Source organism: Mesoplodon mirus, assembly GCF_964341445.2.
Source record: "Mesoplodon mirus genome assembly, chromosome: 16".
Taxonomy (NCBI): Eukaryota; Metazoa; Chordata; class Mammalia; order Artiodactyla; family Ziphiidae; genus Mesoplodon; species Mesoplodon mirus.
The window spans coordinates 76,592,091-76,617,214 of record NC_138992.1 but is presented as its reverse complement, the minus strand read 5'-3'; the positions used below and the strand labels follow the sequence as shown (position 1 = coordinate 76,617,214).

General features: G+C 39.4%; 1 protein-coding gene across 1 annotated transcript in view; it reads left to right on the top strand.

Moving 5' to 3' along the window:
- SNTG1 (syntrophin gamma 1) overlaps positions 1–25,124 on the top strand; it is a 397,584-nt gene that overhangs the window by 341,307 nt on the left and 31,153 nt on the right. Inside the window, exons 14-16 of the mRNA XM_082601780.1 lie at positions 5,881–5,997; positions 7,221–7,292; positions 22,116–22,268. Coding sequence (XP_082457906.1) covers positions 5,881–5,997; positions 7,221–7,292; positions 22,116–22,268 — 342 coding nt within the window. The remainder of the gene's footprint in view (positions 1–5,880; positions 5,998–7,220; positions 7,293–22,115; positions 22,269–25,124) is intronic.

Sequence of the window (25,124 nt, the reverse complement as noted above, 5' to 3'; positions counted from 1 at the left end):
TCTTCTATCCTAAGTAACGAACACCGTTCTCAGTAATACACAGCCTCACCAGCTGCTGGGATTATAACATAATCAGATGGTTTACTCCCCGACTTAGCCATAAATATGTCAAAATCGAGGCAGCATCAGCATCTGCCAGAGGATTTGCTAAGGTACAGAGTGCTGGGCCCCAGCCCCATGGTTTCCGACTAAGTAGGTGTGGGATAGGGCATGAGACTGTGCATTTCTAACAGGCTCCCAGAGGACACTGATACTGAGGGCCCGAGGGCCACACTAGCCCAGGGAGATCAGATAAGTCTGTCTGTCTTCACTTTGGCTGAGAAAAAGTTAGAGACAAATTAGTGGACCCATGTTAAGAAATGTGAAGGACTTCGTGTGCTATGATAATTTTGCTTCAAGAATTTACCATTTGGGCTTCCCTGGTGGCACAGTGGTTGAGAGTCCGCTTGCCAATGCAGGGGACACGGGTTCGTGCCTCAGTCCGGGAGGATCCCACATGCCACGGAGCGGCTGGGCCCATGAGCCATGGCCTCTGAGCCTGCACGTCCGGAGCCTGTGCTCCGAAACGGGAGAGGTAACAGTGGTGAGAGGCCCGTGTACCGCAAAAAGAAAAAAAAAAAACTAAAAATAGAACTACCGTGTGATCCAGCAATGCCACATCTGGGTATATTTTCAAAGGAAATGAAAACAGGATATTGAAGAGTGTGTATATATATACACACACACAGATATACATATATATACATATGTACACATATATATGGAATATTATTTAGCCATGAAAATGAAGGAAATCCTGCCATGGATGAAGCTTGAAGGCATTATGCTAAAAGAGAAAGAAAAAGAATGCACCATATCACTTATATGTGGAATAAAAAAAAATAAAGTCAAGCTCGTAGAAATATAGGGTAGAAAATGATTTCCAGCATCTGGGGGGGGGTGTGAAGGAAATGGGGAGAGATTGGATAAGCATGCAAACTTTCGTGTATAAGGTAAACAAGATCTGAGGACCTAATGTATGCATGGTGACTATGATTGATAACACAGCATTGTATATTTATAATTTGCTAACAGATTAGAATTTAAATGTCCTCAACATATATATATGTGTGTGTGTGTGTGTATGTGTGTGTGCATGTGTATATATATATATATATATATATATATATATATACATATATATATAAGTAAATATGGGAGTTGATGGATATGTTGATTAACTAGATAGGAAGCATTCTTCCACAATATATGTGTATATTAAATCACTTTAATAGTTTACATTTTTTTTATATCCCTTCCTAGCAGGGGTATAGGGCTTTGGGGAACATATAGGAAGGAATGGGTAAGGGTATGTTTGTTCAGTTTGTAGTCTAATGACTCTGTGAATGCTCATTCTTGGGCCTTCCCTGATACCCCTATTATATTACAGCTCTTGTGACTGGGTGTGCCTGATCTCGTGTTCATTACTGAGTAAATGGCATCAGTGTTGACTAAGAACTCTGCAGTCTTTCTCCCTATGTCCAACGTCAGCCAGGGCTCCTTGAGGGTCAATCAGAGCACCCACTTAGGAGCCCCTGGGCCCCATAATTCAACATCTGTTCAAACCATATGCCTTGGAGGTAGTGGCCAGGATCTGCCATTTCCATCCCCCTGCGGGGACTGTGAGGGATTCTCCCTTCCAGTGCCCCTTTTGTTTGGGGGTAGGCCATTAGGGTGCATTCTGCAGAATTGGAAGTTTTCTGGGTATCATCAGCAACCCGAAAACATTTAATCTTCCTATGTAGTACACCCTGGCCCCAATACCGGCTGTGAGATGGAGAAAGTTGGCCCATCGATGGGTCTCTAAATTATAACACCATTATTTTATTACCCAGATTCTATTTTTATTTCCTGGGAATTTGTTAATGGGCTTTGCTGGTGACACTTTGCAGTTTGAATTTTTAAAATATTACTTACCTTGGTTACTGAGTGTTTTTGGTGTATTTAAGTAGAGTGCCTCATTTGCCTTGCCCTGGTCCTTAATTTACATTTTTATTTGTCAATTTATACCTCAATAAAGCTGAAAAAATAGGTAAGTCTTCGAAATATTTATCTGAAAAGTGTGTGATACATGGTTGGCAGTTCGCTTGTCATTTCATAGGTATAGGAAACTATTTTCTTTTAATTCTACTTGTTTCTAAAATATTCTATTTGAAATATCCTTATGCTTATATTGCTATTTGTTTCTTCTTTTAAAATAAGATTAAGTGATACAGTTTTTCTTTAGAGTTATTATTTGCTGTGACAAGTGTAGGATGAATTTTCTGAAAATGCATTATGTCTCCTCAACCATATAATCATTTCACAGGAGTCAAGGTAATGATGAGAAACAGGAAGTGTCTTTTGGTCTTTCTGCAGAACTGAGAACAACCCTTTTCCTTGGCACAGAAAGTGATTAGGTCGATCTTTGGCCTGGAGAACAAACATGAAGAAATATCCCTTACAGATCCGATAATCCCATTTTTATTAGTTACATCCTCAGTTCATTCCTCCAAGTTACATTCAGTTCAAACTAATAAAATTATATTTAAAGATAATTCTTGAAAAATATCAGTATATCATTCTTAATATTTCAGCTTCCAGCAAATTATAGAGGTGGGAAGAGACAGCAAGCTCAAATTTCACAGTCTTAGGAAGCTCAAAGATTTCCTTCTCATGATTATGTACACCACTTTAATCTCTTTTTTCCTCTTGCCAATGCAGAGAAGTCATAAACACAGAGAAACTGTAAGTTTTATCAAATTGAATTAAAATTAAAGACTGACTTAATTGAGAAATAATATAATGATTAAGTTGATATAATTCATAACTAAAATTTTATATCATAGCAATGGCCGCAGACTGACAGGGCAATTTAACCCTGTTGTTTGTTGGAAGACTTTCTTGCTATAAAACTCACAACTCTATTATTTTTAAGATAAGTTTGTTATAAAACCATTATTAATAATACACAGTGTGTGCTATTTTAAAAATGGGATTTTATAAAATATAATACATGTATAGAAAGTTCATAAAACATAGATGTACAGCTTGATTATTCAAAAGCCAAACCCCTGTATAACCACAATCTGGGTCAAGAAAAGTGGGTTGTTCCAGCTTAGATTCTGTTTCCCCCTCTGTATTCTTCCCCATGCACAACTGGCTTGCAGGCTTCTAGAGTAACTACTATCCTGACCGTTTGTCTTCTTTGCTGAAATACTTTTTATTCCAACCAAGAATGCATTCCAAAACACGACTATAGTTTATCTTAATCAAATCATATATATATATATATATATATATATATATATATATCTGATATAGGTTTTATATATATGTGTGTATATATATATATATATGATTATATATCTCCTTCTTTTATTCAACACGGCATTCTGTGAGGTTCACTTCTGTTGTTCCATGTAACTATAGTGTAGTCATTTTCCTTGCTGTATGCTGTTCCTTTATGATATCACAGTTTGTTACTATATTCATCTACAGAATGTATCGTAGGGTACATGGTTTATTTTAAGCCATTTGTACATGGCTGGGACCAAGAATAATGTTACAAGGAACATCCTTGCCATGTGCCTCAGGGCACATATATACACAGTGGGTTGAGTTTATATTAGAAGTGAAGGATCAAAGCCTCACCAGCTGTCAGAAATGCATAATGGTTTAAAACTGTGATGGTTTCAGGTCTTCCATTTAAGAATCTAATTCATTTTGAACTGATTTTTTATACTGTGTAAGATAAAGGTCCAATTTCATTCTTCTTCAGGTGGATATTAAGTTTTCCCAACACCATTTACTGCAGAGACTATCCATCCCCCATTGGGTGTTCTTGGCACCTTTGTCAAAGATCTGTGGACCATATACGTATGCATGGTTTTATTTCTATATTTTCTACTCTGCTCCATTGGTCTACATCTGCTTTTAGGCCAGTGTCTTACTCCTTTGATTATTGCTATTTTGTAACACATTTTAAAATCAGCACATGAAATGCCTCTAGGTTGTTCTTCTTACTCAGTATTGATGTGGCTATTCAGGGTCTTTTGTGGTACCCTGTGGATTTTAGGATGATCTTCCTACTTCTGTAAAGAAAGCCATATGGATTTTGATAGGGATTGCATTGCTTTGGTAGGTCACTTTGGATATTATGGATATCTTAAAATACTAATTCTTCCAGTTCATGAACACAGATGTCTTTCTATTTATCTGTATCTTTAATTCCCTTCGTTAATGCTTTATAATTCTCAGTGTACAAGTCTTTCACCTCTTTGGTTAAGTTTATTCCTAAGTGTTTTATCCCCTTGTTGTTATTGTGAATGAGATGGTTTTCTTAATTTCATTCAAAGATTTGTGAATGAACTCCTTCAAATAAAGTTAAAAATAGCTAAAGGGAACAAATTAAGGACCAATGTGCAAACCTAGATAGTAATGGAATAACTAAATTTAAAAAGAAATGAAAGCCAGGAAAAACTTTGAATCACATTTTAAAGCAGGTAAAATGTTTCCAAAGTTTAAAAATAGCATTTCTATGGTTTTTTTTCCATTTCATTATCTAGTGTGTTCCATATATTTGTCATAAAAGATCTTAGCAAATGTTTTGAATAATCTGCTCAGTATTGTGTTTCTTTGAGGATTAAATCTGCTTTTAGGAGGAAAAAGAAGGAAAAAGAAAAAAAGCAACTGTTTCTCTACAATATGATAGCAAGATAGAGTAGACCATGTCTACTGGGTCTAGTGTTAATAGTCATTAATACCCACAAAGTTGTCTTTATGTTGCAAACAGGGACCAGTGCAACATGTTTATTTAACATTTTTGCTTCTTCCTGTCTAACTGCTATGTTTATTATCCAGATTATACAGCTGTCCCTTGGTACCTGCAGAGGACTGTTTACAAAACCAAAACCTGCAGATGCTCAAGGGCCACAAACCCCTCTCCCATATCCGCGGGTTCTAATTTGCAAATTCAAACAACTGCAGATTGTGTACTGTGTTTACAATCCGCAGTTGGTTGAATCCGTCAGTGCGTGCGGAACCCTTACTCAGGGCCGAATGTACTATATTGTCACCATAAAATAAGACATTCACACTTTCTAAAGCCAAAAAATCTCAACCTAATTGTTGCTGAGGCAACAAACAGCACAATAGATATGTACAATCTGCTTCCGAATAATTTTATATGTGATTCTGAGCTAATGGTAGCACATTTAACTGCATTAACCTCCTGTAATATTTCTCAGGTTGAGGACGACTTACATGTAAATAGGAAGGTGTTTTGTTGAGGTCTTTTTTTTCCCCGTGGAAAGCAAACACAAAGTTAGACTAGTGATATACTATAAGTCAAAATATTTCTCTTCTCTGAATATATTTGTCAGTTGAGAGAAAGCAGTGCCCAGTTGCTGTGACTTTCAGACCTAATCCATCAGTATAAATATAGATACATAACAATATCCTAAATTTGGGTTAGCCCTATTAAATCATGAAAAACATAATAATTTTGCTGCATATGAAATTCTAGGCTGGTTGTTGTTCTCATTTTATGCATTGAAGTTTATGTTCCATGATATTCTGGTTTTCATTCTTTCTCTTGAGAAATCAGTTATCAATGTAATTGTTGGTTCCGTGAAGGTAACATGTTTGTTTGTTGATAAACATTGATGGAAACATATTATAAAATCTTATGAGTGGTTCACACTCATTTATTGAAGGTAAATCTGGTTAATATAATTTTTGCATCAATTAAACTGATAATTTTATGAGAAAATTAAAATACCACAAAAGATACAAAAAAAACACATAAGCCACCTGAAATGAGGCTTTTTTGACAGGTAATCGTGTTCTGTTTCCTTGCAGATTGTCTACATGGGCTGGTGTGAAACACGGGAACAAGACCCCCTTCAGGACCGCGCGTACTCGCCGACGTTCCTAGCCCTGAGGGGCTCGTGTCTTTATAAGTTTCCGGCACCTCCGGTAAGTGTTTCTGTTCAACATTCCTTATTTTTCCCATATTATCACAACAGAGTGACATCAGCTTAACAATAACAAATGATATATTACCAATATATTTCAAAAATAAGATACAGAAAAAAATAGAAAACAGTCCAAATGCTTCTGAGAATTTCCTGCTAAAGATATATGTTCTCGCATTAAACATTGGCTTTATACTCCTTGAAAAACCTAGAAGCCATTTCTGTTTCGACATTTATGACAGGCTGAATATGTTTATCTACATGGCACAGGCCTGTCTAAGTCAAATCAATGGAGTTTGTGATAATCTGTTACATCCCATATCTTGTCATCAGGCTTCGTATTAAATATGTATGGCGATCTACTGCACCTAAGGTCTTGCTTTTGGAAACATGTACTTTACACAACAGTAGATTCTCAATGAATATTTATTGCCTATAAATATTAAATGCCAGACCGCTCACTTACAGGTCTAATACTACATAGGGTCTTGGTGTGATCAGGTTAGGCTTGCTGTAATTTCGAATATCTATGTCTACACAAAGTTCAAATCACCCGGAAGACAGGGGAAAAAAACATAAATATTTATACCTTTTACATTATTCCTACTCTGAATAATTTCTTATGACTGGACAGACTAATACATGTTCCAGACACAAGTGAAACAGCTTCACTGTAGTGTTTGGTGTTTCACGATGTTCAGAACATTGTATGACTTCCTCATGTAAACTATATCTTTCTTAAAAATCAAAGCCAGCATGGATATGGTATCTAGTATTCTTTGCGTGTAACAGGTGGTAAATGGAAAAAAAACTATTATATGTGTGAAATATGAACACTTAGTATTTTCCATTTACAGTTACCCAAAACATTGGCTATATTCCCCATATAAAAAAATGAATCCCACCCCAAAATAAAACCACTTTGTATTTATGTAGAGAGAATGCACACACTACTTAAAACACATCAAGACACTGAGCAAAGGTAAATTGTTACTTATAATATAAAACATCTGCTGAAAGAGGGAGGGAAATGGTGTGAAACTTAGGAGAAAGGAAACAGAAACATTGTTGAAGGTCAAGGACGTCTAGGAGGAGAACCTCACAACTTAGAGACGGCCTAGTGCACGTGTGAAGCTTCATGTGTCCACCATAGCATATAATAAAGAGAAAAGCAGGGGCCATCTTTCTAAAACAAATGATGTATTAGTTTCTCATCTTTTCAAGGTGACCACGTGGGACTGGACCCGAGCAGAGAAAACGTTTTCAGTTTATGAGATTATGTGCAAGGTTCTCAAGGTAGGACCAGCAAGCAGTGATGATTGTAATGGCTTTTCCTCGGCCAGGAGGGGTTCTGGGCTAATAGGTAGTTCATGAAAACAAGTGATGCATGGATATGAAGGAAAATACAAGGTAAAGACAAAGAAAATAAAAACACGTATGAGAAAAGGTAGAGTGAAGAGAAATGGCTCGGCTTCGAAAATTCTGAAGCAGATTCCGAGGTTCCTCCATCTGGGGGGGCAGTGGAAACGGGAGGAAGCTTGTCAGGGGTCCTTTGAGGATGAAGTAGAAGGTCAACTGGAAATAGGCTGAGTTTAAACCTCAATTATTACCATAGTCCTATTTGCTGTGTAAAATACAGAAGAGAAAGATTTGGATAAGACTTGGAATTAAAAAATACAAAAAATATAAAGGTATATGCAAAGAAAGGTATGTTTAAAATATGTTTAAATCCCATGGTTAGGTTGTCTCTCTGGGTGTGGAAACAAATATATAATTGTCATAAATCAATTAAATTTCTGTGCTGTACACAGGATTGTTGCAATGGAAAGTCATTGAGAATTCTGTAAAATTCCCAACAGTTTTTGTGGCCATTTTTAAGAAACAAAATGGGAATAATTTATAAAACCTAAATAATAATCTTGTTCCTTTCCAATCTGGGGTCTGTAGGGTTGGAAGTACTACAGATTGATATTAATTCCTAGTTAAGGTTGACCTTGTTTGTGTAACCAAGGAGAACTAAGTTCCTTGTGTTTTACGTCAGTTACTTCTCTTCCAATTAAAGAATCAGTAGAATAGAAAATGCTGGAACATTTACAACATAATGAATAGAATCAAAAGTGTCTGAAGGCAGAGAGACAAAGAAAATATGATTACCTCCAAAGTGTTCATAATTTTTTCTTCGTCCAGAAGAATCCTAGATTAAAGCTAACATTCACAAGAGCACAAGAGCTAAATAAAAATAGAGGTCATTGCTTGCTCCTTGCTGTGGATGGTTTTGGTTCTATTGTGGGACTCATGGTGGTGGAAAAACTCTGATACCCTTGAGTTTACTGTCAGCAAAGCAGTTCTGGCAACTCCTAAAAAATGTGCCAGCATCTGAAGAAAAGGAGATCGTACCCAGCTCCAAAGTAACTACCAAAATAACTAATGAGATAGCTTTCTAATGGAATTTTATTTTTTTACCAAAAAAAGAACTAGTGAAATTAAAAAGAAAGAATGAAAGAGATACAGGAAAAAAGGAAGGAAGGGAGGGAGGGAGGGAGGGAGAGAAAGAAAAGATAAAGAAACCCAGAAATTAACTACCCTAACAGTTTATTTGTCCACACCCTATCCATACATTAATATAACTTTTTCATAATAGTAAGCCAGCCTGCATTTCTATATTGTTGTTTAGTCTTAAATTATTTCCAAGTAGCTACCTGGTCTTTATTTTGAACTTTTAAAAATAATGCAGTCTATAAGGACAAGTTTAAAGGAGAGACTAAGAATTATGCCCGGCTCCATAAAAACACTCATTATTTTATTTCTCTTTTTTAAAATTATTTGTGCAAAGTTAGAATTTGGTTTGAATCTGCTTTTTCATATAATATGACTTGAGATTTTTATGTCAGTTAATATTCTTCAAGAAATACGACTTATTGTTTTATTTTATCTATCTGATCATTCGGCCATATTTTCTGGCCAGTACCTGAGTTTTGCCATTTAGATACCTCCACATTTGTTCTATCACACATATCACAACTGCCATTCTTTGATTTATTTAACAGATAATTGTTGAGTGTTGCTACTTTCCAGGTTATCGGCTAAGCACTGAACAGCTGGAGACAAACACAGAAAAAGCCCTGCTTTCATTGAGCTTACATTTTTCTTAGGGTGACACACGTTTGGTTAAAGAGGCCAAAAAAAAAAAAAAAAAAAACCCAGCAAAGAATTGATCTTTGCCCACAAACTTTTGTTAACTTCCTTTAATCTAAATTCTGAATTTTGGACATCCTGGGTGGAAATATCCTGATATGGTCAAGAGGCTAGGTTTATGTATCTAAATTGTCCCCAGAAGAGCCATAATAATTTATACTGCTATCGTGACTATCCGAAAGTGCCCACGTATTAGCACTCTGCCCAGAGTAAAATCAAACAGCCTGTCTCATTGGTCTTCCCACATAAAATTTGCTATAAGCCTATTAGTTGCTTTGGGAAAATTTTTACCTAGATTATGAGGCCTGGAGATAATATTTTCAGACATTGATTAATACACGTCTACTGTCACTTGTTTTTACATAGGAAAGCTCTCTTCATGAGGGCAGCAGGCATGTTCCATGTTTCCTGGATTTACACTTGACATACAGCATTATCGGTTGAAGGTTGTCTTTCACAAAGGGAAACTTCACGTAGCACAAGAACAGAGGCATGGATGTAAGGCTCAGTGCGAAATGGATTCTTTTCCTGCATGCAGATCAGTGCCTGGAGGAGGGCTGGCTTCCCAAGGAGCCCAGACTCCGATGGTTGGGTCCGGGGAGCGAGTCGAAGGGGCACCTTCTGTAATCCAGTCACCCGTCCCACCACGTAACAGTCCTGTGCAGCTGGGCGAGGGGCAGGCTTCTCTCTCCAGAAAGGGGTCCCTCACATAACGCACATTTCAGTGATCTGGACCACAGAACATCTGGCCTCGGACCACTATCAGGAAAACCCACTCTCTTCTGACCCAAAGCTACAACCATAACAACAAAAATGAAGCAGTAATAGTTACCCAGAATATATAGTTCATGTGCAGTGCCAGGTATTGTTCTAAGTGCTTATATAATAATATATTTAACCTTTGCTACACCACTGTGAGGCAGTTCCTATTATTCCCGTTTTACAGATATGGAAACAGAGGCAAAGAATGTTTAAATAAATAACTCAAGGTCACACAGCTGGTAAAGTTCAGACCTAAAGATGTGAATCTTGCAGCCTGTCTCAAAAATCTGTGCCCATCAACGTTGTACTCTGGCTTCTTTCTCTCTCGGTATAAGCGTTGATAAATAGGAAAGAAACGTCAATGAGAAAGCCAGCCCGGCACCAAGGGGGAGAGCAAGGGTTCAGAATAAGGGACATGGCAGAAAATGGCAACTCTCACTTCCATGTGTTGCCCTTTGCCGATGTGTCAGGCTCTGTGGACTTGTCGACCTTTTCATCTGGTCCGTGGGACGAAGAAAGCACAGGTTGTTGTGAAGATTAGCAGTTCTTTCACTGGTTTGTGAATGTTTTTATTTATGAATTCATTTATCAAATATTCGTTGAGTATCATTCATGTGCCGATCGCCCCACTGGGTGCCAGGGATTCAGCACAACTGTACAGGTGCCGGAGCTCACAGAAAGCCCAGCTGATGAGGGGATTTAGAAGGTCATTTGGACGGAGGATGCGTTGCGGTTATAGGGTTAGGAGTTCGGTGAGCGGACGAGGAGGGCGCATCCCGGGCTCAGGAGGGCATGTGTGAGCGCGTCCAGGTGTGCGAGGAGTGTGTGTCCTTCGCCACAGCTAAAAACGCTCAGCACCGCAGTGATCTGCTTGGGTAGGAGGTCTGTGCCGGTGCTCGGGTGCGAAGACGAGAAACAGGACTATGAACCTTATGTGAAGGACGAAGGAGAGGCCCGGCAGGAGGGCGAGCGCGAGCCGTAGCACAGCCGGCCTTCCAGTCTCCACCGTGAGATGCGCTGGGATCCGCGGAGGAGGCGGTCCCAGGGCTGCGGCGGATATCCGGGCCGGAGAGGACCGGTGCCAGGAAGGGCGGGGGCGGGGCCGGGGGGCGGGAGGGTTGGGCGGCGGAAGACGTCACCAAGGAGACGTTCCGGTCGCCGTCACCCTCAAGTGAGCCACGTGTCGCAGAGGCCGTCCCCGCCCACTGCTCTGGCCCATCTGACTCTGCAGAGCGACGGCCCGAGCTCTGAGCCTAACCAAGCAGTGCAGCCGAACGGAGCTGGAGAAAGACACCGTGTTTCGCAGTCCGGACTTCAAAAAAGCCTTTAATTCTGCCTCACACAAGCGCTGTAGTGCTTCCTTGGTCTGTCCTCTGGCCTAATCCAGCAGGACGGAGGTTAAAGCTCCTTCCTTTCCCGCAACGTCAACACACACTTCGCGCTCGCCGGGGGTGACCCTCTACCGCCTCCTTACGAAGTCCTCAGCCAGCGGGGCTACTGCGGCCCCCGGCAGCCCTGTCCTGACGGCCCGTCCCTGCTCTTACCTAAGGCCGACCGCTCCCCGGCAGTAGATCTCATCCCCTCTGCGCCGTGGGCACCCCGACGTTTCCACGCTGACGCCCCCCCATGCACACGTGCTCCCTGACCTCGGCCCTGAGCTCTGAGCGTTCAACAGTGTGCACATCTGACTACTGACGTGTCCAGTAGAAATCGCAGATGTGACATGTCTCAGACTTAGGACTGGACAATCGGAGGGGAACCCAAGCAGTATGGAGATTAGAGAAAGATGGAAAAAAACAAAAACTAGAATTCTGTTGTTTTTTGCAGAACCAGGAAGAAGGAGGGCCGGTCAGCAGATATTTTCTAGAAAGCGGCAAAGCCAGTGGCCTAGACAATGAACTGAGGCCACACTCAGGCCACACCGGACACACTTCACCATAAAAGCCCTCGGGTATGGGTGTCAATCCCCAGGAGTGTCCAGATGTCATGGCACCTGTCGCTTACTCAATTTGAGGGTCTCACTAATAAAAAGATTGCAGAAGTAGGAATATAAAATTAGTCACAAAAGTGAACATTTAGAATGAGGAAAAACCACGAGTAACTGGGCCAGTGTCACCTGCCCCCGGAGGACACCTCCGTGTCCCTGTGACCTGGATCTCATCCTACAGCTGGACTTAGGAGTTCAAGTCCAGTGGTCAGATTCTTCCTGGTGAGAGAAGGACAGGCCCTACCTGAATGATGTGGAAGCAATTACAATAGTAATTGTCCTGCCAACCATCACACAAGGAGACACATGGGAGCAGGGAGTGGAGACTGACATCATTCAAAGTGGTTGACACGTGTGCTGATGTTTGCAGAAACGCTTGTCTTTCAGGTTCTGAAAGGGAGACCATCTTAGTAAAAACGATGTGTCTCTGCATTTTCCGAACATATTTGTAGCCCTTTACATTTTTTAAATAACAGTTTTTCTTAGAAGGTTTATTGATTGTTTTACATTTTATACCTCATTTTTAAATGATTCCAGTTCTTGGTTTTTTAATGTATTGCTTTAAAATGTGTAATCACTTCCTAAAATCCAAGCTTCTTAAAATATGTTTTAATTTGTTTCCTCCAATAATAGAACTAAATTTCCCTGATTTTTTTTTAGAGTCTTCACTGACTGCAAACTCAAGGAGTCTTGCTGCTCTCAGTGAGGACCTAGGTTCCCCTGACTGAGCTAGGTCTGTTGGAACCCCAGAGGCAGATCAAAGCAAGAGTGACTTTGTCCAGAACACCCAGCCCCTATGCACAGCCTGCTTCCTTTCTTAATGAAATACAATGATCATCATTGATAAAAATGTGATTTTATCTTTTATTTTTGTTATCTTAATAACATTTTCTTGGATTTATTAATATGCTAGCATGTACCCACTCTTCTGTTAGAGCTCCATAAATGCACAACTGTTACATAAAGTACTTATTTCTGTTTTTCCAAAACATCTTTCAAGTCCCAGAGTGCTAATTACTTATATCTCACTTTTAAAAATTTGTTTTATTGACCTATTTACACTCTTGAAAGCTCAAAGGCATCATTTCTTTTCATTCTGGAAGTTCTCACCGTTTCCCTTTGTCCTTATATACTAACACACACATCCGTATCATTCTTACATTATTATTTTTTCCTTAAGTTATACCATTTGCATTACATTTTCTATGTCAGGTGTGAACAAAACACTGATTTGGCAAATGTTTTAAATAATTGTACATGATTTCTGTGACTGATCTGATGATTCCTCAAATGTTTGTTTGTCCTTTTAGTTATAAAAAGTACAGCCTTACAGTGTTTTCATGAAGCTTCCAAAGCAATTTAAGGTCCTTATTTCAAGCAAACAAATATCTCTTAGGAAAAGGATGTGGTAATAAAAGGATTCAGTCACTTCTTCTCATGAAGGACTTAATGCACAAAAGATATTTAATCTTGCTTTCCAAATAAACCAAAATCCTCTCTCTGTCTTTCTCGATATCTAATTGTCTAGGGAGCGTTCCTTCCCCATGTAAGTGGGTCTAAGAGCAAGATATTTATGAATTATTACAACTTCATGTTGCAGAATTCCCTTCCCCTTCATTCTGAGTTAGAAGCACAGCCTGACTATCATTCTGAAAATAAGCACTGGGGAGCAATGCTTTTTAAAATCCTAATATTTTAATATACTCCAGTAATTTTAATAAAATATGACAGTATAACTATGTTAGGAAAACCTTCCTAGTATATTCTAAATAAAAATTTATATAACACATAAAATATGAATAAATTGAATATTTTTGAAGCATTTAAAATAAGTGACAACTTATCTCTATATGAATTTTCTTGTTAGTAAAATTTTGTGAGGGCAGTTAGTAGAACATAGCCTTTGCGTAGAAGAAAGCTAGAAAATTAGTTTTGTTGCCCAAATCAATTTGGTGCCAATCTCAAGGATTCATCCCTTAAAAAGAGGATTACTTGTAATCCTCTACTCAGTTTAAATTCCTTCCTTCAGGTCTATTTTAAGTTTTTCCATAATCTTTTTAGACTTAATACTTTTGGATTTCTGTTTACAGAAAGTTTCTGCCTTGCAAATTTCCTATTGTATGAAATCTTAAAACTGTTTGACCTTCCAAAAGCTTATATTACTGTTTTTAAAAGTGAAAATACAGTTTTAATACTGAAGATGTGGTACACATATCAATGGAATATTACTCAGCCATAAAAAGGAACAAAATTGGGTCATTTGTAGAGACATGGATGGACCTAGAGACTGTGATACAGAGTGAAGTAAGTCAGAAAGAAAAACAAATATCATATATTAACACATATATGTGGAACCTAGAAAAATGGTACAGGTGAACTGGTTTGAAGGGCAGAAATAGAGACACAGATATAGAGAACAAATGTATGGACACCAAGGGGGAAAAGTGGTTGGGGGGTGGTGGTGGGATGAATTGGGAGATTGGGATTGACATGTGTACACTGATGTGTATAAAGTGGATGACTAAAAAGAGCCTGCTGTATAAAAAAAATAAGTAAAATTTTTAAAAAACTGAAGGAAACCAGATGTCAGACCCTTGAAGAAAAGTGTTGAAATCTCCTTCAAACTGGTCTAGAATACCTTATTTATTTATTTATTTTATTTTACTTTTTGGCTGCATTGGGTCTTTGTTGCGGCGCGTGGGCTTCTCATTGCGGTGGCCTTTCTTGTTGCAGAGCATGGGCTCTAGGCTCACAGTCTTCAGTAGTTGTGGTGCATGGGCTTAGTTGCTCCGCGGCATGTGGGATCTTCCCGGACTAGGGTTCAAGCCCACGTCCCCGGTATTGGCACGCAGATGCTTAATGACTGTGCCACCAGCAAAGTCCCTTTTTTTTTTTAATGATGCAGTGGCACAGAGAGTTTACAGTACCAGTTTTCAATCACATCACTTCGTTTTTATTAATAATAACTATACTTTTGCTGTTACACATTACTTTATCCAGAAAACTATTGTTCTTGTTATTTTGCTAGTTGCTTCTTTAGAATGCCATCAACTTCTATGGTTGATAGTGTTTCTTATAGAAGCTCAGCAACTCACACTGAGCACTGTCCACCTGGTGTTACTTATCCTTTGCAGATTTTAAAGAGTTGAATAGATCAGACCTATTGCTCACCATCCAAAAAGTGAAGATTAGAGGAAGTCTAGGTGACAACTACTCGAGTGCTGTGTAGAAGTTGCACACAAGGATCCCACTTTCTGGATCCTTGCTGCTCCATCCTGCCAGCCTGTCATGGTTACACTGAGTATGTCAAGACACACTGTTAGAGATGGACTTTGGAGCGCATTAGGTTTTCTCATTGTTTAATACATACATGAACCTGAATTATTAAATTTAACTTATGTGATTAGATTTCATTACTTGTTTTTTCCGCTTTCAGTTTGGCAGCTTTAAAATTGTTATATCTCATCTGTAAGGAAAAGAGTCTCTCTGGCTCTGAAATATCCAAAATATTTTCAATTAACATATTTTTCTAAATAACAAAATTAGAACAGTTAAATTTTACATTTGGGATTACATCTATCAATCAGTTGGATCTTGTCAAAATCAACTGTGTTCCTAATTTAAAAAAAAACTATTTATTGAGAAAATTCTTCATCGAGTTTCAATTTGCTGTGGCCAAGAAAATATCATTGAGAGGAAAATAATGCACTCATGTGAGATGTTTTCTTTTCTGAGGATATATGTAGCTATAGTTACAGCGGGGTGTGTGTGTGTGTGTGTGTGGTTTTGTGATTTGGAAATATTGGTTATGATGTTTTGGAAGTAATAGCTAGCCTTTTGATATATTTTTGTTTTATCAAAACATGGAATAAAGTTCAGTTTTGCTTTAGAGTTACTGTAGTCATTCTCTTCCTGTATCATTGTTCGTTTGGAAGAGCAAATGTACTTAATAGGAACTAAGACAATTCTTAGCTATAGATTTATGGTTACTCTTATCCCATTAGATAATTTTACTGCTTTCTTCTTTGTTTCCCTACAGTGTGTTTGTACTTCAGCCATCCATCACGTATTGCATGTTTCTGTTCAGTTTCTGAACACCATACTAACATGATTACCAGGTTAGTTGGTTGAGAGAAAGAGCAGGCGTGTGTGTACAGTAAGAATCAGCAGCAGGTTGCCTGGACTTGACTTCTGGTCCCAATAATTCCCAGCAATAAATCACTGATAAATTACTTAGCTATCTTTATATCAGAATTCTCACCATTATGTCAGGAATTTTAATTATAGCTACCTTCTGGGTTGTTGGTTTGAAGAAGTAAGCTAAGAAAGGGTACTTCATAAGCGCTGGATAAATGTTAGGGATTTCTGTCTCTGAATTGCTCTTGAAGTGTGTGTCACCCTAAAGTGGCATCGGTCATGTCCTCTAAGGTGGTTCCTCTACTTTTATCCCATTTCGTGAATGATACGACCTTCTGGCAAATGGAAAGGGCTAGATGTGTTTTACCTTAGTCCAAATAAGTATTGAATGATGTGTCCCTTCCGTCCCTGGAATCAGAGGACACTCTTTTGAGCAAGTGCTGGAAATGAAGTGACTGGACTCACGTCTCTGGGATGAGATCACTGTGACTCTTCAAGGTCACCTTTCCCTGGTGCAGTAATAGCTCTGTGACAACCACACACATCACAGAAAGAGAACTCAGGCCCCAGAGACCAGAGACAAGGCTATCATTCAATGGCAGATCTTTCTGGTACCACGTCCCAAGTGGAAGCCACGCACAGACGCCTCCGTCCCGGCGGTGGGAGCCTCTGTGGAGTCATTCCCGGGGCCTCTTGTTGCACAGCCAGCAGCAGGGGTGGGAATACAAGCCTGGCTGGTTGACCCCCTGGTGCTGCTCTTTCTCCACTGCCCTCCATTAAGGGACTTTCTTTGAGCATATAATCGTCTCCATCATTGAAATTCCTACAACTCACCCATCCACCTGCTTAGCTGTGCGCCAGAGGGAGGAGGGGGCAGGTGTGCACGCCGCTTCTGCAGAAGGGGTGCTTGTGTAACATGAAATTTCATCTTAAAGACTTGCTTAATCTGGGGCTTCCCTGGTGGCGCAGTGGTTAAGAATCCGCCTGCCAATGGAGGGGACACAATTTCGAGCCCTGGTCTGGGAAGATCCCACATGCCATGGAGCAACTAAGCCCATGCACCACAACTGCTGAGCCTGCTCTCTAGAGCCCGCGAGCCACAACTACTGAACCCGCGAGCCACAACTACTGAAGCCCATGCGCCTAGAGCCCGTGCTCCACAACAAGAGAAGCCACTGCAATGAGAAGCCCGCACACCACAACGACGAGTAGCCCCCGGTCGCTGCAACTAGAGAAAGCCCACGCACAGGAACGAAGACCCAACGCAGCCAAAAATAAATAAATAAATAAATAAAATAAAATAAATTTAAAAAAAAAAGACTTGCTTAATCTACCGATCCAAGCACTATGAAGCCAACAGTCTTCTCCTGATGTGCTCACGTAGAATTTGCACATCATGTCAGGGATCCTGGTATAACCAGCTCTTAATGGACTTGGGCTTCTTGACTTGGGGACAAAAGGCTGGTGAACGAAGGTTGGTGAACACACAGTGTAAAATTACGTGATTGTGTTCCAAGCACTGCAAAGAGACTCAGTTTTCTCACCGGACTGTGAGGTGTTGTCCTTACGAGGCTCCAGCCCCAGCCCCTCTCTCTGCTGGGCGAGGCTCGAGGCCCACGCGCACTGGAAGGTGAGGGAGAGCAGGCAGAGGGGGACACGGGCAGAGGACGGCAGTCGCTCCATCCACCACTTCCGCCCACACCCCCCAGCCCCCCTCTCGGGCTTGTCTCCCTTTGTTCACCAGCCTCCCGTTTGACCTCTGGTCCTCGCGGGCAGCACCCCGGGCCCTGGTCACACGGAAGCAAAGGCTGCAACACAGCAGGGAGACTAAAGGCGCATGCTCACAGCTCCGCCCGGCTCGGTCCCCCTGACAGCAGATACCCTGCAGTGGAGACACTTCCCATCTGCACTGGGTTTCCGTCCGAAGGACCTTAAGGACAGGACATGCACACACAGTATGATAAAATTCAACACATATTTAAACGTCATTCTGTTGGGTTTCTCTTCTCCCCTAGACTGCTGTTTTTCTGGGGAAGCACTTTCAAATACACAGAAGTCATAGCTAGCCATCTAAACGAAAGATAAATTGACACAGAATGTATTTATTAATTGATCTAATAATTTGGGAGCTAATACAATACATGCTGTGTAATAGATCACTTGTAACGCATAAACTAAGATTTCATCACATTAGATTGCAGAAATTAAACTTATTTTGGACAGAAGAGTACCTGTATGCTTTGAATTTATGTAAAATCAGAGTTATAAATGCCCTGTGATTGTATTTTATTTGTGTAGGAACATAAAGTGAGTCAATGAACATTATAAAGCATATAGGTTTTTAAAAGTCAGTCATGGAAAAGAATTACCTACAAAAGGAGGGAGGGGTATTTTCATTCCAGCTATAAGTGATGGCTCTGAGTTGTACCGTGCTCAATTATTTTTATAACGTCTACTTTCCAACAATGTTATGTATATTAAAGCATATTTCATTAGTGTATATATGTGTGTATGTATGCAGCATTTTATATAGTTTTAAATTATTCATTGTTATATATACTTAGGTATACCACATAACCTATCTTCTATTCAACAGAAATGTATAAAAATGACAATACTCTTATTTTTGAATGCATGAAAGGAAACTTATTCTTGAAATATGTTTTGATGGTTGTACCACTAGGTAGAAAAATGGGCGAGGACCCAAAGTGACTCAGAAGGATCCAGTACAGCTAACGGTCCTTCATGGAACCTCACATTCTTCCCAATCAATTGCCAATCGCATTGCTTTCGATGCCATTTATACACCAATAATTATGAACCTATTCAGAGCTCTGCCCTGCATCCTACCTCATGTCTTTATTGCCAGCTGGATGCTCCATGTGGGCGTCTGACCCACATCTCCCAGGGGACGTGCCCCCGCTCCAGACAACCCCTCGCCGGCGGCCTGACCCACCCGCCATTCACGTCCAAGAACTCAGGCACCGACCTCCAGTCTGTCTCTCACACCTGGCACCTCAGCAGGTGCATCCCACCCGTCTCCACGACGCCATCACCCTCGCACCTCCCCGCGTTAGTCTTACCGTTTCTCACGCATCTTCCTGCCTTAAAACTTGCCCCCGTTAGCGTTCAGTTCGAAGCAAAGCAAGATCCAAAGTTTTCAGGCACCTGCAGGGGGCTGTGGCCCGGACCACCACACGCGCCCGGCCCTCCACCCTCTGCTCAGCCCCCCGCCGCCCGCCCCACTTCCTCCGTCCTGCGCTGGCTCACGGCAGCCCTCCCAGATATCACAGATACTAGTTGACTCTCTCCCTTCATGCCTGCCCTCAAATGTCACCTCCTTGAAGAGCCCTTTCTTATCATTCTGTATAAATGGCACGGCCCCTGGGGCTGGTGCCCCGCAAAGCGCTAACAGGCTTTCCCGACGTCTGACTTGTTAGGAATAAGCATTTCCTTGTTTGCGCTCTGATTTGTCTCATCCCCACTCTAAACAAGTCTCCGTGAGACAGAGATGCTCAGTGCTTGGGCTGCACACCACAGCAGTGCTTGGCACACAGCAGGTGTGCAGAACTTTCCTGGGTTAACATCAACTGAGCACCCACCATGGGCACTGGACTGAGCCAAGATAAAATACTTTCTGAGGTTTCAGGGGTACGTGCAATCTTGAACGTCGCCCGAAAATGTTTCCACAGTTGAAAGTTATTATTATTTGTTTAAAAAGAAGTATCACTAGAAAAAAGAGAGAGAGAAGAAAAGGCAGCATCTAATGGTCCTGGATGTAAACAGCATTCAGTTTTATCCTGAGTTCTTTAGAAAATGACCCAGGAGCCAGGCCGGAGATGATACCATCTATATCATGACTACTAATTGGGCAGTTTGGCCCCCAGACCTCCCCTTCATCTGACAAAGTGTGCAGGATTAATTGAACACATTTTATGAGAGGCTTGCTAGCCAGATACCACTTCTCACAGTGATCTTCACTTTTTAAATCTCCACAGACACGGCTCTCAAACAGGATCCTGGGGTACATAAACAGAGGTGTGATTATAGATGACACAAGGGACACCCTTTATGTCTCCTGCTAGTCAGGTCCAGACGAGTCCAGCTGTCTCCTGCTAGTCAGGTCCAGACGATACCAGCTAGCTGGTATCTTTTACTACTCGAGGGATTAGGAAAAAGTTGATAGGTTTCAGTGGAGAGATACTAAAATCATTAAATAGCTAAGGCACGGTACCCCTGAGGAAAGGTAAAATAATTTGCTTCACTAGGTTTCATAAAGAGAAAGCCGAAAGGTGGCTTGATAATTGTATCCTCAAGGATACAAAAGGTTACTTTTTAAAAAGTGGTGACCACTTGTTTTCAATCACATCTGAAGAGAGATTAAGAATAAATTAGTGTACACTGCAGTGTGAGGTATCCAGTTTTCAGAAAAGAAATATCAGGAGATTGAAGAACGGTCTTCACATACCAAGTATTAAAGGCTGAGAATTAGAGTTTCATTCTTTGGAAATACTTACAGGTGGGACTGTTTGGATTATTTCTTAAAGGCAAGACCAAATGACCAGTCACAATCCCTACTGACCCTATAATGTCCACATCTGTAGGAACAACCAGTACATTTCTCCGACCCCCCGCACTGGACAGCCTGTTCTCCTAAAAGCCATATGCTCTTTGGATTTCAAAGCATGGATTTGAGGATTTTTTTTTAGTATGATGTAATTATCCTCAGAACTAGAATATTAGGATTGAAATCTGAAAGATGAATCTTGTAACTATTAACTAAAACCATTAATCTCAATAGGCAATATTGAAAGTCAACCCTGAATAATATTGTAAGAAATTAATGTTATTGTTTTATGTGTCTCTTGTTTGCTTGCTTTTCTGGTGCTAGTTATGCTAATTTATCATAGTGAAGCTTCTATGTGTTTCAATAATAATGTCTTTGGGAAAATGCTGATACCAATCAATAATGAAAACTGATTAAAGGATATTAAATAAGAAATCAAAAATGCAAAGCAGATACAAGGGTAAAAGTTTCTTTTAATAATTATATTTTGTTTATATGCCATATACTTTTTAAAATCATTACCATATAAGAAAGCACTTTTCCCTTTGAAGGTACACAGCATTTTTCCACATGGCCTGGTTGGCTTTACTGAAACTCTTCTTTTTTTAAGTAGGGTTTTCCTTTCTGTTTCCTGTCAAAAGCTAAATCTAGCACATATTAAGCCAGTGAAGGAGCGTAAGCTAGGCTGTGTGGATAGACTGGAACACGAGGATCCTTATCAAGGCTGTGACAGAGGGCGGGTTAGAGGACAGGGCCTCAGCTGGGTCAGTATATCCCACAGCCCCCGCTGCATTCTTTACCTTTTAACATCTCTGAAGTTGCTACACATACAGATGTGTGAACACATTAGTTGAAAACTTCTAGTAAGACCAAGAAATTGCCATGTCAGAGTCTTTTTGACTTAATGAAATACAGTTACATAAGTAAGGTAAATGTATATTTTTTAAAAAGCAATAAAATTTCTGAAACATGTTAGACACAGTTTTTTCATATCTCATGTAGAAGAATATTCCCATGATAGTTTAAGGGTTATAGAAATCAACTCAATATAAGATACCATGCTTATAAAGCTCTTTAAATTTGCAAATACATAATAAGTATTGTTTAATTTCACAGCTCTGTAAGGAAAAAGAGAAATTGTGTGTTATCCATCTGTACAGTAAGGAATTGAATCTCAAGCACTCAATGCTTTGGTAGTTACCTTGCTAGTAAGAGTTGAAGCCAGAAATCCTCATTTCTATCTTATGGACATGCCTCAGTGTCAATTCAAAGAAGAAGTGTTTCCGTTATAGACTTTGAGGCCGGGAAATTGTCTGCTATGACCGTTTGAATGAAGAATTAGTGCTGTCATAGAGTGTAATCTTTGTCACTGCAGCATCCCCGCCACCCACTGGTCAGCACTGATCCAGGTGTGGCCCTGTCAGAGTAGAACTGGTGTGTGCCAGCCTGTGTAACTCCAGATTTTCATCAGGACAGTGACCTGCTGGACCGGCGGAAACATTGCTTCACCGTGCAGTCCGAGTCTGGGGAGGACCTCTACTTCTCCGTGGAATTAGACTCTGACCTCGCCCAGTGGGAAAGAGCCTTCCAAACAGCCACCTTTCTGGAAGTGGAACGGATACAGGTGAGAGTCTGTGGAATTGTCGGACCTGTGACCCCCAAAGATGCATGACCACTCCCCTAGAATTCTAATATAAATTCAAAGGAGCATAAAAATGCAGTTCTGTGAGTCCTGACCTTCTTCTCAAATGTTCAATAATTAGCCATTGTTATTAAGTGAAGAGCAACACGGCTCTGAGAAACATTTTAATTTTCCTACAATTTGATCTTTCTAGGCTATTTCCTACCACTCATCAAAAACATATTTCTAACTTTAATTAGAATCTGCTCTCCCTTAAATCTAAAGTAGAAAATGCTCTTATTTTAATTAATCGTTTCCAAAGCCATTTCCTGGCCTCCAATCACAGCCACCTAATTTCCAGCCTGAACGACTTCATTCACTCACAAGCCTCTTTCTTGCTAGAAAGCCTTCTCTTCATCTCTACCCTTCAAAACGACCCAGGGAATTTGAAGCTTTTTTCAGAGGTCACACCACCCAGGACAATGTTGCTGATTCCCAGTCAGCCCTGCCCTTTGCCTCCATTGCCCCATCCACATGAGTCCTGTTCAAGCTCGCCCCTGCCGAGCTCAGTCTCTTTCATCTGCTTCCTTAGGTCTCCCCATGCTCTGCTGTGTTGGAGTGATGAGGGCTTGTCAGCCCCACACTGAGTTGTGGGTTTCCAGGGATTATTTTATTCCTCTACCGACTGAAGTAGAGTGCATTTTGTACATCATGAGTAATCGGCAGATGTGTGTTAAACTTTATCGTGTTATCTCTTAACTGTGAAGTTAAATCTAGACCAGATGTCATAAACCTGTAGCCTATACAATTCACAGGACCGTGGACGGGAACAGGCTCTGCAGCTGACCCCTAACTGACCCTTAACAGTGACCAAGGGCAAAACTGAACAGTTGTGATGCACTTGAGTCATAGAGCCAGGACCTAAATAGACACACGGACACAATTTTGAAAACAAATGTATGATGATGATAGTACAGCATTATTATCCCGGGATTCTTGCCTGCAACAGGGGACTTGGATGCATAGTTGTTCAATTATGTTGAACTGATATGTGACATGTATTAATTTCTTTCTTCTGACTACAAATTTCTATATTCAACCCATCAGATCACACCAGTATGACATAACAATCAGGGGAAGGGAACAGGAGAAGACTTACTTTCACTTTTTTCAGTGCTTAATTGACATTTTCTCATATTCTGCTGATCTGCATTACCTAAAAATGTTAAAGTAACTGAGAAATGTTGTTTCAATAATTTAGCTGTATAGAATCTCAATTCAGTAAATAGATATTTTAATATCAAAGTAGAAAGATGAAAAATACCTTAAATATTATTTTATTCCAAGTATCAACACTTAAGACCATTTTAAAGCATTGTATAAAGTTGTACAGGAGTTGACATTTTTGTTATTTATTTTGATAGTTTTGGGTTTTCCTAATTATCCTTCCCCTAGAATATCACACTTCACTTGGAAACAAGTACATGGTGATTTCTACCTGCTGGTTTCAATTTAAAATTTCATTTTAAGTCTCCAGATGTTTAGAAGTGAGATAGAGATAAAATTATGTAGTTTCACTCTATTTTACTATTTTTTTTAAATCTGGACCTCACATTCTCTAAACTGATGTCCTGAGCAATGCATTTCTTTGTACTAGCACCTTACGTATTCACAATACAAATTTGAGATGCATATGGTAAGTGAAAAGAAAAATATTTAATGTCTTTTTAGCTTTGAGTTGTTTTATAGATTTTATAATTTCCCCTTGTTTACTCTATCAGAAATCAGTAATCAATGACTGAACACTCTGGTTCTGTTATTTTCAAAATTCAAAGATGTGAATATATTTACATGAAGAAGTTTGTGTTTTACTTCTATGTTTCTTATATCTCCACTTCCACTAAAGTTGGTAAGGAAATAAAGAGAGGACATATTCCTATTGTGAAACATGCATAAAAGTAGGAAATTAATAAACTGACTAATACAATAAAAATTAATAAATTAATCTATTTTTATTTTAAAATTAGTTTTCATTAACAGGACTGCACCCTAACAATTTCTAGCTTCTAATCTATTCCTTTATCTATTTAAATATTTTCTGATCTCTAATGTACTTAATATTGATATAAATATATACTTATTTAAAGGATAATTCACTGAAAGCAGGTATTTCTAAACATCCTACATTGTCACTTCAATTAACAGCTTAAGATCTAGCCATACTTCCCAGGGTGACAGTAGAAAATGTAATGAACATTGAAACAGAAATATGACAATTTGCATGAATTACATCTTACATTCACCTAGTATTCAAAGCACCAGAGTTAAGCCTAATTGATTTACTGTATTTTTAGTACCTTTATTTGTCCAATTTCTAAACAATTTTCCCAGAGGAAGTGAATAATACTGGTAAGGGACATATAATTGTTTTTTACACTAATTCAGTATGAATTAATACAACCCTTTTAAAATAAGACTTTCTGTGAAGAAGTGTGTCCCATTCAAAAATTGATTTCTTTTAGTGTTATTATTTCAGACTCTTTCATTGTGCTTTATCCAGCTATAGACATTTAGCTGTCATCCAAAAGGGCATGTAAAAAATCATTTTATGTGTGATGTATCTTCAAATATTGTGTAATAATATATAAAATTGTGCAAAATAATATATAATAATTGTGCAAAAATAATTGTGCAAAAATCTTTCAAAGTGTTTCTAGCTTGAAATTCCCTAAAAGGATCATTTTTTTGCTTTTTTCTAGCTATAATTCAATTTTATTATAAAATAAATATAGAAATTAAACAATAAATCAAACATTTCAATATTAAAACATACAAATATACTCTTTACATATGTTTATT